Below are 17245 nucleotides of genomic sequence, written 5' to 3'. Positions count from 1 at the left end.
AATAGAATTCAACTTCCCCTACTAAAACAAAAACAGGACCAACAAACAAACAAACAAAATCTTCTTCTACAACTCCCAGATAACAATCTCTACTTTCTTTTCTCTCCCTAGCTATCACTGTATCATCCATTCTTCCTCTCCAGCCAATCTTACGGAAAAAGTACAGTGTAGTTAATACCCTTAGCACTGAACTTCACTGTCACTCCAGTGAATCACTAAGATTACAAATGATTTTCTACCTGTTAAACAAATGCTCGTATTTGTATTTTATTTATTCTTTTGTAGCATAGTTGCATTTTTTGCAAATGTATACAATTTGAAATTGTTAAACTTTTATTAGCTACAAAACTTTGAAATAATGCAACTTCCTTCTCTCTTAAAAATACTTGAGAACTTCATAATTTTTTAATGTACTGCAAATCAATTATACTTATCCTCAAACCAGACTCAACCAAAAAGAGAATTTTAGACCAATCTTTGAACACAGATGTAAAACTCCTTAATAACTGAATTCAACAACTAATTTTTTAATCTTTTTTTTTTTTTTTTGGTGGCTCTGGGGCCTGAACTCTGGGCCTGGCCACTGTCCCTCAGTTCTTCAGCTCAAGGCTAGCACTCTACCACTTGAACCACAGTGCCACTTCCGGCTTTTTCTGCTTATGTAGTGCTGAGGAATTGAGCCAAGAGCCTCATGCATGCCAGGCAAGCACTTCTACCACTGAGCCACCTTCCCAGCCCCAACAACTAATTGTTTTTTAAATCATGCACAGCAATCAGTGGGATTCATCCCAGAGATACAAGGCTTGTTCAATATACATAAATCAATAAATATAATACAACACATTAACAGAACCAAAGAGAATCCTATGATCATCTCAATGTATGTAAGAAAATGCCTTGGATGAAATCCAGCATCTTTTTCTGATAAAAGCTCTGGAGAAGCCAGGAATACTTGGCAGAGTCCTCAAAATTATAAAGGTTATGACAAACCTACAGCCAACAACTAAAGGATAAAAAAGTAAAACCATTTCCTCTTAAATAGGGAATAAGACAAGGATTTCTACTTTCTCCACTCCTTTTCATTATAGTACTGAAATTCCTAGCCAAACAAGGCAAAAGAAAGATGTAAGGGGGATCCAAGTAAGGAATAAAAAGAAGTCAAACTATCCCTATTTGCAGACGACATGATCCTAACTCTAAAGGATCCTAGAGACTCCACTCCCAACTTCCTAGATCAGATAAACAACTTTGGCAAAGTAGCAGGGTATAAAATCAATCCACAAAAATCAATAGCTTTTCTGTACTCCAACAATGGGAAGATCTAGAGTGAAATCAGGAAAGCAAATCCATTTGCAATAGTCTAAAGAGAAAACAAAAAAGGCTAGGAATCAACTTAACCAAGGAAGTGAAAGACCTCTATAATAAAAACTAAAATTTTGAAGAAAGCAAGTCAAGAAGTAGGAAGTGGAAAGATATTCCAAGACCTAGATTGCCAAAATATGGTGAAAATGACAGTACTGCTAAGGCAATCTACAAATTCATACCCATCAAAATACCAGTACAAATAGAGAAAATAATTCAAAAGTTCTTATGAAATTACAAAGTCCTCAAACCACAAAAGCAATCCTGGGCAAAAACAACCAAACAAACAAACAAAAAACCCTGAAGGTATACCAGTTCTAGACCAAAAACTCAACTACCGAGTTATTTACAGCAAAAACAGACTCAATGACCAATGGAAGAGAATTGAAAACCCAGAAATAAACCCATAGACCTATAGTCACCTAACATTTGGTAAAGAAGCCAAAAAAAAAAGACTAAAAAGCATAAATGGTGTTGGAAAAATTGGATATCATATGTAGAAAACTGAAATTGAATACCTATCTGTCACCTGTACCACCTGTATCAACTCAAAATGGATCAAGACCTCAATGTAAGAACTGGAACTATGAAACTACTTCAGAACTTCTCAGTACATGCAGTATCTTTCTAAGTTCAGGAAATCAAAGAACTGATAAATGGGATTACATCAAACTAAGTTTCTACATGGCAAAGAACATAGTTAATAAGCTAAAAAGACAGCCTACTAAGTGGGAGAAGATATTTTCCATCTATACAGCAAACCTAATATCCAGAATATACAAAAAGCTCAGGGAACTAAACTCTCCAAGAATCAATAAGTAAATAACAACTGGGCAAATGAGCTAAATAAACTTCCCAGTAGTAGTAGTAAAAATGCAAATAGACAAATGTTCAACATCTCTGACCACAAAGGAAATGCAATAAAACAACACTGAGATTTCTCTCACCCCAGTTAGAATGGCTTCCATCAAGACGACCAGCAATAACAGATGGATATGGGGGAAAACTGTTGGTAGGAATATAAACTTATTTAATCACTCTGGAAAGCAGTTTGAAGATTCTTCAAAAAACTAAATACAGAATTTACCCCAAGACCCTGCAATACTCCTCTTGGGCATTTATTCAAAAGATTACAAATCAGGATACTGGAAAGCCACCTGCACAACTATGTTCACTGATGTACTATTCACCATAGCCCAAGGACAGAAACAGCCCAGATGTCCCTAAATGGATGACTGAATCAGGAGAATGTGGTATATATACATAATGGAATTTTATTCTTTAGGAAGAATATTACATTGTCTGCAAAGACAAAGACAGACTTGAAAAAAATTGTGTTAAGTGAGGTCCAGAGAGACAAAAGACACACATTTTATCTCATATGTGGAAGCAAGAACTAATTTATAAATGTACAAGTAAGCCATACAAGGTTATATGCAAGTGTATACAAATGTGTTAACCCAATATGTTATTTGCAGTGGAGAATTCAAATAGTACAATTCCTTAGAAAAACTAATTCACAGTCTAATAAAATGACCAGGAATCTGGCACTTAAAGGGGAGGAGGTATCAAAAGGAGCAGGATAGATGAAGAGAGGGAGAATACAATAATAATATTTTATGCATATCACTGAAACTAGGAAACTGAGAGGAGGGACTGGGTTGGAAGGGATGTACAGGGAATGATGAAAGGGGTAACATCAAGATGAACTATAAACTGATTTGTTGAATAGTAACTCCTTTGTACAACTATTTAAGGGTGATAAAATGTAATTTAAAAATTTAGCATTCATATGCAATAAATAATATTGAAAAAACATGTAAAAAGAAACACATACCTCCTGTTTTTTTTTCAGGTAAAGAAATCTTTCCATCTGATATAGCATCAACAAGATCTTGAAATTCTGCAGGAACATCAGCTTGTTTCCAGCGCTCATTGTCTAAGAGGAGGCTATTTAAGAGGAAAGGAAGGTATACTTTCATTATATTTCAAAACACTTTCTTCTCTTCTGGTTTTGGATTGTCTTGGTGTTTTGAGGCACAGTGTCCTTGACTGACCTCAACCTTAGGATCTTCATGACAGCTTAGGCTAGCGTTACAGGCATTAACCCTGCTTAACAACATTTTCTTTGGTGAATAATAGTTTTGTTTTGTTTTTTTTTTTTTTGGCGATTGTGGGGCTTGAACTCTGGGCCTGGGCACTTGTCCCTCAGCTCTTCAGCTCAAGGAGAGCGCTCTACCACTTGAGCTACGTATCACTTCCAGTTTTCTAGTGGTTTTATTGGAGATAGGAGTCTCACAGTCTCTCCTGCCCGGGGCTGGCTTTGAACCACGATCCTCAGATCTCAGCCTCCTGAGTAGCTAGGATTACAGGTGTGAGCCACTGGCGCCTGGCATAATAGTATTTTTTAAATGCTCACACTTTAAAAAATTGGAACTATTTGTGGCCAGTAACAATACTTTTAATATTTCCTGGCCTAACCAAGAAGAGTGAGAAAATGAATTTACTTGAGTAATAAAAACATTAAAGTTTTTCCTGATAAGTATGGAAATAGAAGTATATTCTAACTCTATTTGAAGGCTAAGAAATTTGATTTTAGTTTCACATTCTGCCTTAATTTTTTTTTAAAATCAGGAATTCGACCAGCCAGTTAACTTTTCCTTCTTTCTTTTTTTTTTAGGGGGGGTGGGGGGGTCTGATCATGGGGCCTGAACTCTGGGACTGGGCGCTGTCCCTCAGCTCTTCAGCTCAAGGCTAGCACTCTACCACTTGAGCCACAGTGCCACTTCCAGCTTTTTTCTTTTTGCTTATGTGGTGCTGAGGAATGGAACCCAGGGCCTCATGCATGCAAGGCAAGCTCTACCACTGAGCCACCTTCCCAGCCCCTAACTTTTCTTTTAAAAATAAAACAATGCTATATAAAGGAAGCAAAACCTGAAGAATGGGCATAGTGATACCTGAGTTTGGTTTTTCTTTCTTCATGAAACCTATTTACAAATTTATTAGCTTGGCTCTGAAGTGCTCCAAGTAATGATGTGCTTTTTCTTCCACAGACCTGCTCAGTGTCTGCAATGAATGTTTCCATTAATCTAGAGAGTGTTATGAATTCCGTGGAATTTAGTTTCTCAAGAAAACCATCCTAAGTTTTAAAAATAACACAAAATTATGACATGGAGTTAGTGTAACACTCAATACGGATAAGCCAAAAGTTGAACAGATTGTTAACATTTTGTTAATATTTTCTCCATATTAATAACATTCATTATGAGTAACTATTATGCTAAATTAAACTTCCCCGTATCTCAAACCCCTGAGAGCTGGACATGAAAAGCTGAATATACTTAAATTTGATTCAGATCCCTTCATAACTAACAAAGTAACTCAAATGAATTATTATACAATAAGTTATTTGGCTATTTCTATATACAAACATATGTATACATATGCATATATAAAATATTATATTCCAATTAATTATTAAGGTATATATATTAAAAGAATTCCCTTATTCATTTAATTGAAAATAATGTGATTTGTTCTAATTTTTTTTCTTGTTTTTGATGGTACTATGGTTTGAATTTAGAGCCTTATGCTTGCTAAGCAGGCTGTCTACTACTTGAGTCATTTCTCTAACCCTTTCTGTTTACTTTTGAGACTCTCCCTCTTTTGACTGGGCTAGCCTGTACCACACTCTTCCTATTCATGCTTCCTGAGTACCTGAGATGACAGATGCACACATCTCCCATCCCAGCTATTTGTTGAGAAAGAGATCTTGCTAAACTTTCTGCCCAGACTGTCCTAAAACCCTGATGCTCGTGTTCTTTGCCTCCCGCCTCCCAAGTACTTGGAATTACAAGGCACATGCTACTATGCCCAGTGCATCCTATTTCTCTTCTTTTCAGCAGCTCCCTAATAGACACACCAGTAATGCCATTAATTTTATTGTGTTAAAAGTATAATACATATTATTGGGCACACAGAGGTATATGCAAAGACTCCAGACCTCTAAAGTAATTATACTACGTATAAAAAGTAAAATATCTAAAGCTTTATGAAAATACCTTCGCTCTTGATATAAGAAATTTGACAGCTCGATCGTGGCATGTATCTGAGGCACTGTACAATAACTCCTGGATATTATTTGCTAGTTTTCCTAGCTCTAAGTCAGTTAATTTCATGTCTTCACTGGTCCTAAAAACGATAAAATAGGATATAGTAAGGGCTAACTGACAACACAGTACTTTTCACAGGTGATAAATCAATGAAAAGACAAAAATACAAATTTGAGAAAAAAATTTGTTATGTAGCAAATACTTTATAGTTTTTAATGATGAAACATCAATTAATAAATAACAGGTATATTTTACCAAAACTTCATGTAATAATATTCTCTCTCTGTCCCAGTGTGTGTGGGAAGGGGAGGTGAGTGTGTTATTGCAACTGCATTTCAGTCTTACCTTGTACTTGCCAGGTAGATAGTTCACCGCTAGAGCTGCATCTTCATCCCTTTTTTTGTACTGGTTGAGATAGTGTCTCTTTTCCTGCCCAGACCTATGCCTGAACTATAATCTATTTTATACTTTTCATCTCAGCTACGATGACAGCTGTATGCAACATGTCTACCTTCTTCCTTTGAGATAAAGCCGCATGAACTTTTTTCCTTTCACTGTCCTAAAACTGGGATCCTCTGAGATCTCATCTTCCAAGTAGCTTGAATTACAGATGTGAACCACCAGTGGCCAACTCTGTTTTAATATTTAATACATGTTAACATTCACTGAAAAATCTGCAGATACTAGAGCAAAAAATAATTTGGAGAGGTTGAGTACTTTTTGGTAGCTTTGGAAAGCAAAGTGTACACAGACACCTGAATGATTTCAGGGAAGGAGGAAGAAGGAATATGATTTCATGACAAAGAGGTCCTATTTTACTTATAATTATTAATTACTTCATATTCTATGTGTAGTCACTTAATAGCTTACTGATACTATGTGCTGGGACTGGGCACAAACACAATAGGTTCCTTCTTTCAAGTAACCAGTGTACATTGTTTTCAGTTTTGAAGGTTATGTTTAAACATTTGCCCCAGGGGCATATATAGAGATTCATGATTCTATGCTATCAGCTTAACGTTACTATAAGCTAAGTGCCTTAATGTTATTTTTTTCTCCCTTTCAGCTGAACTAAGATGTTTCAAATTGTTAGACTCTGATATTATATATAGATATATAGATATAGATATAGATATAGATATAAAGCCAATTCAGCTGTTCAGGTCCAGAGCAACTGGGAATGCAGGTGGGGTTATTTAGGTTAGCTACTTTGACTCTTGACCCTGAAGCTGGGTACTGCCTGCGATTAAACAGTATTGGCCAGGTCTTCATCTTTGACTCCCTTGACTGATGATTCCTACATTTTATTAGCGTGTGTGCGTGCGTGCGTGCGTGTGTGTGTGTGTGTATACACCACTCTAAAGTTATTACCTATAACCCTTATACTATCACTAAACGTATTTACTGATATTTTAAAACTAATAGAGGAACTTAAACTCTTAAAGTATTCAGCCTGGAAAGTAAATAGCTATTTAGAAACAAGGACACTAAATCTTAAAAAGTTTAAGTAACCTACTCAGGTCACAGGTTAAGAGGGCAGAACTAGAATCCAAAATCAGTCAATCTACAATTGATTGTGCTTCATCATTTACTTCAATATATCAATCTACAATTGACCATGCTTCATCATTTACTTCAATATAAACAGTCTGGTAGTATTTCAATATTAGCTCCCATAAAAATATCTGCTTAAATTTCAAGGTTCAAACTTTCTACTGAAATGGTTTTATTTTCTTTTTTTATTTTTATTGTTATTTGGGGGGGGGGGCGGTCATGGGGCCTGAACTCTGGGCCTGGGCGCTGTCCCCCAGCTCTTCAACTGTAGACCAGCCCTCTACCACCTGAGCTTCAGCCCTACTTCCAGCTTTTTCTGCTTATGTGGTGCTGAGGAATGGAACCCAGGGCCTCATGCATGCAAGGCAAGCACTCTACCCTGAGCCACCTTCCCAGCCCCACCCTTTTCTTTTTATAAAAAAAAATTTATTGTAAAGATACTGTACAGGGGCGATACAGTTACAAGTTTTATCTTCTAAAGGGCTGCTAAAATTTAAAGCTTTTGGCAATAAGCTACCAATTCAAGAGAAATAAATAGAAAATAGTAAATAAACACAAGTGAAGCTTTTTTTTGGGGGGGGGGGGTCCGGTCGTGGGGCCTGAACTCTGGGCCTGGGCGCTGTCCCTCAGCTCTTCAGCTCAAGGCTAGTGCTCTATCACTTGAGCCACAGCACCACTTCCAGCTTTTTTCTTTTTGCTTATATGGTGCTGAGGAATCAAACACAGGGCCTCAGGCATGCAAGGCAAGCACTCTACCACTGAGCCACCTTCCCAGCCACAAGTGAAGCTTTTTAAAAAGATGACTGTCCAAAAAGCTGGAAAGGATTCTTTAATAAATTTAACTCATCGTAAGTTTGTTTTTAAAAAGATTTTTAAATTTATTGGCCTCAAACTTCCATTTTATTGGGAGGAAAAACAAAATAAATGAACCCAAATATAATAAAGCAATTCAAATTGAGTATATGACTTTTAAAATCTTTGAAACCTCAAAAAATTGGCTATTCAAAATGGCTAAGTGTTCCATTGACAGATGATGGATAAAACAAAATGCAGCCTTAAAAAGAATCAACTAGCTGGGCACAGGTGACTCGTCTGTAATCCTAGGTACTCAGGAGGATGAAATCTGAGTATGGCAGTTCAAAGCCAGCCCAGTCAAGAAAGTCCATGAGACTCTCCTATCCCCAATAAACTACTCAAAAAATCAGGAAGTGGCACTGTGTTTCAAGTGGTAGAGTGTTAACCTTGAGCAAAAGAAGCTCAGAGACAGTGCCCAGGCCCAGAATTCAAGCTCCAGGACCGGCCAAAAAAACAAACAAAAAAAAATCAATCAACATAGTTGCAAACCCAAAAAACATGTTACATGGAATAAAATAGATAATCTCTCTCTCTCTCTCTCTCTCTCTCTCTCTCTCTCTCTCTCTCTCTCTCTCACACACACACACACACACACACACAAAACCATGAATAAATTGAGATCCTTCAGTCTCAACCTTCTGAGTAGCTAGGTTTATAGACATGAGTCTACCTGTTCCCAGCTTGTGCTAGATACAGTTAAGTAATATTGTTCTAGTGTCTAGGATGTTAGTGGAAAAAACAGAAATTCTAAATTGCGATGGTAACAGAACTAACAATCTAAGATGCATATGGATTTACAAAAGATTAAATATATTCAAGGCAATCATGGGGTTTTTGTTTTTGAGATAATGTGGCTAGAACCTCAAGCACTCTACTACTGGGCTACATCCTCATCCCTTTTTACTTTGAAATAGAATCTTGTATACTTGGGAAGTCTGGTCTCACTTGAGACCCTCCTGCCTAAACCTCTGAAATTGCTAAGATTACAAAATATCTTCCATGCTGAAAAAAGGCAAAAATAAAAAAGAATAGGTAGGAGAAATTATTATTCCAGGTATTAAGACCTTTGCATAAATAACTCCAATAAATCAGCAAGAAATAAAAAAAATCAAAAGTGAACATATACAGTTCATTCCTAGGTCTGTATGCAATAGAAATGGCAACATATGTACCAGAGATATCTACAACAACATTCATAACAATAACCCAAATCTTATAAACAGAATGAACTGTGATGTTACCATGAGATGAAGTAATTATATATAAATTACATATAAGGCCACTACTAGGATAAAAAATTGGGAGATCACAAACAAAATGTTGAATGAAAGAAATTATAGACAAAAAAAAAGCCATGTGGTTCCACATATCTAAAGATTTTTTTGTTTGTTTTGGGTTTTTGCCAGTCCTGGGGCTTGAACTCAGGGCCTTGGGCTGCTTTTTTTTTTTTTTTTTTGCTCAAGGCTTGCTCTACACCACTTGAGCCATAGCGCCACTTTCAGCTTTTTCTGTTTATGTGGAACTGAGGAATTGAACTCAGGGCTTCATGCATGCTAGGCAAGCACTCTACCACTAAGCCACATTCCCAGCCCTCTAAAGTTTTTTGAAAGTGGAAAATCCAATAGTTTTAATGGTTTCCTTTGGAAAGATTGATGCAGTAATGCAGTGATGAGGAGGTTTTCTGGAGAGTGTATAGTGTTCTATTTCTTAATCTTGGTGGTGAGTATACCAACATTTTCAGCTTTGCGATATTTGAGCTGAACAAATATAACTGGTACATTTTCCCACATACACATTTTACTCCAATTAAAAAGGTAAACAAGCCAGACTCCAGTGGCTCACATCTATAATCCTAGTTATTCAAGAGGCTGAGATCTTAAAATTGAGCTTTGAAGCCAGCCAAGGCAGACAAATCTTCAAGACTTTTATCTCCAATTTACCAGCAAAAAGCCAGAAGTGCAGGTGTCGTTCAAGTGGTAAAGTACCAACTGAGCAAAAAAGCTAGTGAAAGTGTAAGGCCCTGAGTCTAAACCCCAGTACAGGCACCAAAAAAAATAAAAAGTTAAAACAAAAAGGAAGTAACAATGTACCAGCCCTTTCTCCTCTCCCTTTGCTAGGGCTGAAGATGAGATGATAAAAGCTTGAATACCATCCTAGACACAAACAGAAGCTCCACAGTGAGAGTGACTGAGCTGTCTTCTCAGGGTAAGACCTCCTACCTTGGAAATGTTACAAAGGAAAAATAAAATTCTGGATTGTTTAGCTACAGACTTTTTAATCTCTCAATAGCAGTTTGAAATTCTACCCTCTTAGTAAACAAAAATATAAGCCTAGGGTGGGAAGGTGGCTCAGTGGTAGAGTGCTTGCCTTGCATGCATGAGGCCCTGGGTTCGATTCCTCAGCACCACATAAGCAGAAAAAACCGGAAGTGTTGCTGTGGCTCAAGTAGGAGAGCACTAGCCTTGAGCTGAAGAGCTGAGGCCCAGAGTTCAGGCTCCATGACCAACAAAAATAAAAATACTAAAATGAAATAAAATAAAATTAGCTTAAAAATTAGCCTAAATACAGAAAAAAGTCTTAATATTAATGAGTTAGTTTTGATGGGGGGGCAGAGTATTACAGCTGGCTTAATACTCTGTGAACTCTATAAACTCCATAAACTGATTTAAGTAAAAATGGATGGAAGTACTGAGTCTTAGTTATCCTTAATAATAACAGAACACAAACCATGTTCTTGGAGGAGAAATTATTGGTCTTGCTTTCTCTTTTTGTTTTTATTTTTTGGTGATATTGGGGCTTGAACTCATGGCCTCATGCTTACCAGGCAGGTACTCTAGCTACCACTTGACCCACACTCCTAGACTTGCTTTGTCTTTTTAGACACCAGTAAATACAGGATACCTGTGAACTCTGTGGTAAACAGATTTGATAATTTACTGATAATTCTCTTGTATTTAGGTGGTATACTATGAATATATGAAGGTATATTTGCTTAGGAAATATACATGATATAACTTTGGATCATTCGGCATCAGGTCTCTAAACTATTCCCAAATGATTCATAAATATATTAATGTAAGACACCAAGAAAGAAAGAGGAAGAGAAAAAAAGGAGGGAGACACAGAGTAATGTGGTAAACTGGTAACAACTGGAGAATTTATCTGAAGGATTCTAGATTCATGAAAATGTTTTTCACATTCCTGAAAATGTGAAAAAAATTTAAAACGAAGTGTTTTTTAAGACAATAATATTTTAAAAGACAGTGTGATCCATTAGGAAATCCACATCTTTTAAAAACCAAGTTTCACTAATATAAAAAATACAAAACAGCTGAACACAATGATTCAAACATATAATTCCAGCTACTTAGGCAGAGATCAGGAGAATGATGAGTCAAGTCCAGCCCAGGCATAAAGTTCACAAGTTCCCATCTCAACCAATTAAAAAAACCTGTCATCCAAAGGCCTAATATTCAAAATATACAAGGACTTTCTGCTCAAGAAACTAACCCCACCCAAACCTAATGACCAACCACTAAATGGGCAAAGGAACTAAGGAGAGAAGGGGTAAGAATGGCAAAGAAACACATGATGAATGCTTATCATCCCTACCCATATAGGAAATGCAAACCAAAACAATTCTCAGATCATTTCACCCCAGTTAGATTGGCCAACATTGTGAATTTGAACAACGACAAATGTTGGCAGGGATGTGGGGAATAAAGAAGCCTTATTACACTGTTGGTGGGAATATAAATGAGTATAATCACTCTAAACAGTAGTCTGGAGGTTCTTCAAAAAAACTAAACATAGATCTTTCCTAAGACTCACCCATACCACTCCTAGGCATCTACTCAGAACATCATGAGCCAGGATACTATAAAGACCCTTGCACATGCACATCCAGGTTCACTGCTGCACTATTCACAATAGCCAAGCTATGGAAACAGCCCAAATGCCCTACAATAGATGACTGGATCCAAAAAATGTGGTACATATACACATTTACACAGGCATTAGAAAGTATAGTATTATGTCATGTGCAGGGAAATGGATGGCCCTAGAACAAATCATGTTAAGTAAGGTAAGCCAAGTCTGGAGAGACAAACAACCCATGTTTTCTCTAATATGTAGAAGCTAGATCTAAAATACACTGGGACATGATAAATTATACAGGATTGTAGGCATTCACACACAATGAGACCAAAAGAGGATATTCTTTAGAGAGAAGCACAAAGGCAGAATGCCTGATCATATAAAATAACATTTAGCAAAATGAACTGCAGAAAATGGAAACAAGTTCTTTTTATTTCATTGCAAAAAAGAAAAAAAAAAGAGAAAGGAAAAAAAGGAAAGGAAAGGAAAGGAAGAAAGGAAGGAAGGAAGGAAGGAAGGAAGGAAGGAAGGAAGGAAGGAAGGAAGGAAGGAAGGAAGGAAGGAAGGAAGGAAGGAAAAAAAGCTGTCATCTCAGGTATGAGAGAAGCACAAATACAAAGATAAAGATTCAGATTGGCCTGAGCATAACTGTGAGACCCTACTCAAAAAATAACTATTCCCTCTGTATAACACCCTTACAAAAATAATAATAATAGTATGTATAGCAACCAGGGCTGGGGTCATAGAGGTAGGGTGGGCCTCCTGGCAAGTACAGGGCCTTTGCTTACACTTCAATACCAAAAAAGGAAAACCAAACAAAAATGACCAAAGCAAAATTAGTTCTGCCCTTTAAATCATCTAAGCTCTCTGCATACCAGTTACTCTATTACCGAAGTGAGGTATTTAATTAGATAATTTGGTAAATTAATATTTTTTTCCATCCATAAAATTCTGTAATTTCTCCACAAGCTTCAGTGCTTGCCTGTATATTTCTTATGCATTTTCAAAAGGAGATACATGTTTCATAAAATTAATACACTTTTGTTACAGTTCCAAGACAAAAATGTAGATGGGTACTGAATATACTGAATCCTCAATCTTACTGAAATCATTAATAAGATGATTCAATATCTTCTCTTTCTGGTAATGGCTGCCATACTCACATAATATCCACACCTCCTGGAGTAGATGATGATGTCTGCTCTTTGCTGGATGAAGAATCAGTAGTACATTCAGGTTCAGATACTGAATCGCTGCTGCAGGGCTCACTATTTGGAGACACGTTTCTTTGAGAGGTAGTATCAACTACTGAAGGTGCTAATTCACCCTCACTGAATGCATCACTTATAAACATGCCTTCATGGGTTAAATAAGCCACCTCTGTGTCCAATGAATTGTCTTTTGCAGCATTCTTCTGCTGTGAAATCTCCTCCAGTTCTCTAGCCCTTTGGTTTTTGTCAAGAACTGAGAGAACAACACTGTGAATTATATTCAATGTGGCCTACCAAAAAAAAAAGATATTTTTAAAGGATTTATAACAGCTTGTACTTGAAGTTCCTTAAAGTGAATTCTGTGTATATAATTCTAAACATTAATGATAATAAATGAGTCAAGGTATATATATATATATCAGAATTTCTACTAATATTTCATTATATCACAAGAGTGATTAAAAAAACTCTAAAGCTTAGGATATTTATATTTTTACTGATTTTTTAAAGTGAAAATCTCCCAAAACTATATTACATTAATTTCTCTCACCTCTTAAATCAGCTATTCTATACTTTCATAATTTGCCTGAAGAATCATATTAGTTGATATGGCTGCCTCAAATAATAATAATTCACATGCTGAGGCTTTCCCCCCACTCTTATTTCATACTGTCTCCCAGCTATTTAATCACTATTCTAGACATTCTGGCTCTTTGCCTACACTTCTAACACTCCAAGATGGTTCTTATCTTCTTCAGCACCTTCCTCTTGAACTTCCAAACTAAACCTCTTCCCACTCACAAAATATCATTTTCAGGTATTTTATTATCAACCTGATAACCACATAGAAAACTTATTTCAAAGTAGATAAAGACCTAAACACAACACCTAAAATTATAGAAAAAGTAGGGGAGAAATGCCAAGACCCTTGACTAGAAACTGGTATCCTGGTTAGGATCAAAAGCATAGGCAATTAAAAAAAATATAAATTCATCAAAATAAAAATCGACACATCAAAAGATACAATTAACAGAGTAAAAAGACAACATATGGAATATGAGAAGATATCCTTAAGTCATATGCCTGGTTAAAATCCAGAATATATATATATATATATATATATATATATATATATATACACACACACACACACACACACACACACACACACACACACACACACACACACACACACACATATATATGTGTATGTGTATGTATATATATATAAAGCAGATTTGCAATTTAACCATGAGAAACTAATCTGATTAAATAATAAGAAAAGAAGACAATCTCCAAAGAGATTTAAATCACAGTGAAATGCCATCTCACACCCATTAAGATGACTCTCAAGCAAACCAGCAAATAGGTATTGATTTATACTTGTGTTAGCAAAGATGTGGAGAAAGTAGAAACTTTGTGCACTATTGGTAGGAATGTGAAATTTTACAACTGTTATATAAGAGAATGTAGAAGTTCCTCAAAAAACTGGAATTACAGCTGGGTGCTGGTGGCTCATGCCTGTAATCCTAGCTACTCAAGAGGATGAGATCTGAGGATCCTGGTTCAAAGCCAGCCTGGGCAGGAAAAGTCAGCTCTCCTTGAGCTAAAGAGCTGAGGGACAGCACCCAAGGCCCACAACCAACTAAAAAAAAAAAAAAAAAATTGGAATTACCATAAAACAGTTCCATTTCTACATATAGACTCAAAAAAACTGAAAGCAGACATTCTAAGAGATATTTAGAGACCCACATTTATTATAGCACAATTTATAGTAGCCAAAGAAAGGTAGACATAACTCAAAGTGCCATTGGCAAATGAATGGATAAGCAAAAAGTAGTGTGTGTGTGTGTGTGTGTGTGTGTGTGTGTGTGTGTGTGTGTGTGTGTGTGTGTGTGTGTGTGTGTGTGTGTGTGTGTGTGTGTGTGTGTGTGTGTGTGTGTGTGTGTGTGTGTGTGTGTGTGTGTGTGTGTGTGTGTGTGTGTGTGTGTATTATTCCATTTTGAAAAAGGAAGGGAATTCTAATACATGCTACATCATACTCAACATCTTGAGAACATGATGCTAAATTAAGCCAGTCATAAAGGATAACTACTACTACGGCATGGTTCCACTTATAAAAGGTACTTAGAACAGTCAAATCATACAGACAGAAAGTAGAATGGTGGTTACCAGGGGCTAGAGAAAAGAAGGTAACACTCCAAGATTGGGAATGAAATGGCCTGGAAACGCAAGCTTCCCAATCTCAGCTTCCCACACAGATGGGTTGACAGGTACACACCACCATGCTCAGCTACTGCAAGGACTGTACTCAAACTGCAATAATCCATCTCTACCACCTAACCAGCTAGGATTACATGAGCTACTAATGCCTAGCAAAAAAATTACACTGAATCAAACCACGTGAACATAACTACCAAAAATACAAGCTGACTCTGTTCTGTGACAATGTAAAACCATTAAAAAAATTAACATAGCTGAGATCATATTACATTAGTAGGTTTCATATCTTTCCTTGTCTCTTAACATTATAATATATGCACTTTCTTATACCATTAAAAGTCCTTGGCTGCTTACTATTCCATGGTAAAGAAAGTATCAGGGATAATTTACTTTACCATTCCTCTATAAATCATACAGAAGAGAAAACAAATACAGTTAGGGAGCTGAGGATGTAGCTCAGTGATAGCTCACTTTCCTAGACATGTGCATGGCTCTGGGTTTAGTCCTCAAAACCTCAAACAACAACAACAACAACAACAACAAAATCACGTTAGGGATTCTAACCAATATAGTAGAGTCTGTGACATCTTTTCTTCTGAAAGGTTGAGCACCTTCTGTTCTTATACTAAATAACTTAATATTAAAAGACTTGGCTAAAGAGGCAAAAATAATTAAATGAAATGCATCATCATGACTGGAACACAGACCAAAACTATGAAATAAAACCTGTAGTAAAGGACATTACTGGGATAATACTGAACAACATGTCAAAAAATATTATATTGACATCATATTTCTAGAAATATTGGTGGCTTTGGATAGGTTATTTGAGTATATTTAACTTAAAAGTCTAGAAAGATTCAAGCATCATAAAAAATTACAAGAAAAAAGCATATATGAAATATATAATGCTAAGTTTATCATATTAATGTTAATATGAAACAAATCTCTAAATATTATAAAATTTGCAAAATATCCTGAGGGACTTCACTTCTTATTAAAAACCAAGCCTCAAAAAAACAAAACACCCCAAACCAAGAAAGAACTAGAAGTTTAGGGCACAAAAAAATCAGTTCACAAGATGGCAACTTTACTCAAAGAAATACAAAGCAAAATTTTGAAACTGTGACATTCAGACATTCCATCAGAGAAAGTATGTTTTTGTTCTGTTTTGGTTTGGGTTTTTTGTAGGTCATGGGGCTTGAACTCTGGGCGTGGGTGCTGTCCTTGAGCAATTCAGCTCAACACGAGCGCTCTACCATTTGAGCCACAGCATCACTTCTGGTTTTCTGGTAGTTAATTGGAAATAAGAGTCTCAGTCTTACAGACTTTCCTGCTTGGGCAGGCTCTAACCATGATCCTCAGATCTCAGCCTCCTGAGTAGCTAGGATGACAGGTGTGAGCCACCAGCATCCAGCGAGAAATTAAGTTTGAACTTTAATGAAAACCTATATTCATCATCTAATATAAAGCATACTGCTCAAAATAATGATAAAAAAGGTATATCGCTCTCAACAAAGCCCTATCAAGTCCACTCAAAATAACTACAAATACCAGATTGCTACATGCAAATCACAGCTTACAATTAAATCTGCTGTATCTATTTACAAAAAACAAAAATTCTACCTCAATCCATGGGACAGAATACTGATAAGAGAGAGCTGATCCATTTATCTAAAGATTAATAATAAAGATATTTTCCCCAGTATGATAGAAATAAATGCAGGGGAAAATTAGTCTGCATCAAGAGGAACAAGAACAACAATAACAACAACAACACACACACACAGCACGTAAGACTTTAACTGGTATATATCAAGCAATAAGCACATCAAGCTTTTATCAAGAAATTTTAAAAATTACAAGCAAAACCAAATGGTAAATAAGCCAAATGCAGAGAAAGAGAGTAACTGTTATCTATCACAAAAATAATCTCAACCAAGAAATAAAACCCACAAGTTATGCTCCAGGTAGGACAGTTACTTTTGTTAGTGGAAAACAAAAAATGTCTCTTAAAAAACTAACTCTGGGAACCACAGAGAAAAGTAAATC

At 36.2% G+C, this 17245-nt stretch overlaps 1 protein-coding gene across 4 annotated transcripts in view; it reads right to left on the bottom strand.

Moving 5' to 3' along the window:
* Window positions 1-17245, bottom strand: part of LOC138839049 (vacuolar protein sorting-associated protein 54) — a 98878-nt gene that overhangs the window by 22519 nt on the left and 59114 nt on the right. For all 4 annotated transcript variants that reach the window (XR_011375822.1, XM_070038699.1, XM_070038701.1 and 1 more), the window contains exons 12-15: window positions 12923-13260; window positions 5424-5553; window positions 4320-4501; window positions 3200-3312 (exon numbers count right to left, since the gene is read on the bottom strand). Coding sequence is in view for 3 of the 4 variants with exons in the window: in XM_070038699.1 (XP_069894800.1) it covers window positions 3200-3312; window positions 4320-4501; window positions 5424-5553; window positions 12923-13260 (763 nt within the window). In the remaining variant the exon portion in view is untranslated. The remainder of the gene's footprint in view (window positions 1-3199; window positions 3313-4319; window positions 4502-5423; window positions 5554-12922; window positions 13261-17245) is intronic.

The sequence above is a fragment of the Dipodomys merriami genome, unplaced genomic scaffold (assembly GCF_024711535.1).
Source record: "Dipodomys merriami isolate MVZ:Mamm:240054 unplaced genomic scaffold, mDipMer1.0.p SCAF_290, whole genome shotgun sequence".
NCBI classification, from domain to species: domain Eukaryota; kingdom Metazoa; phylum Chordata; class Mammalia; order Rodentia; family Heteromyidae; genus Dipodomys; species Dipodomys merriami.
This window is presented reverse-complemented; position numbering and strand designations above follow the sequence as displayed.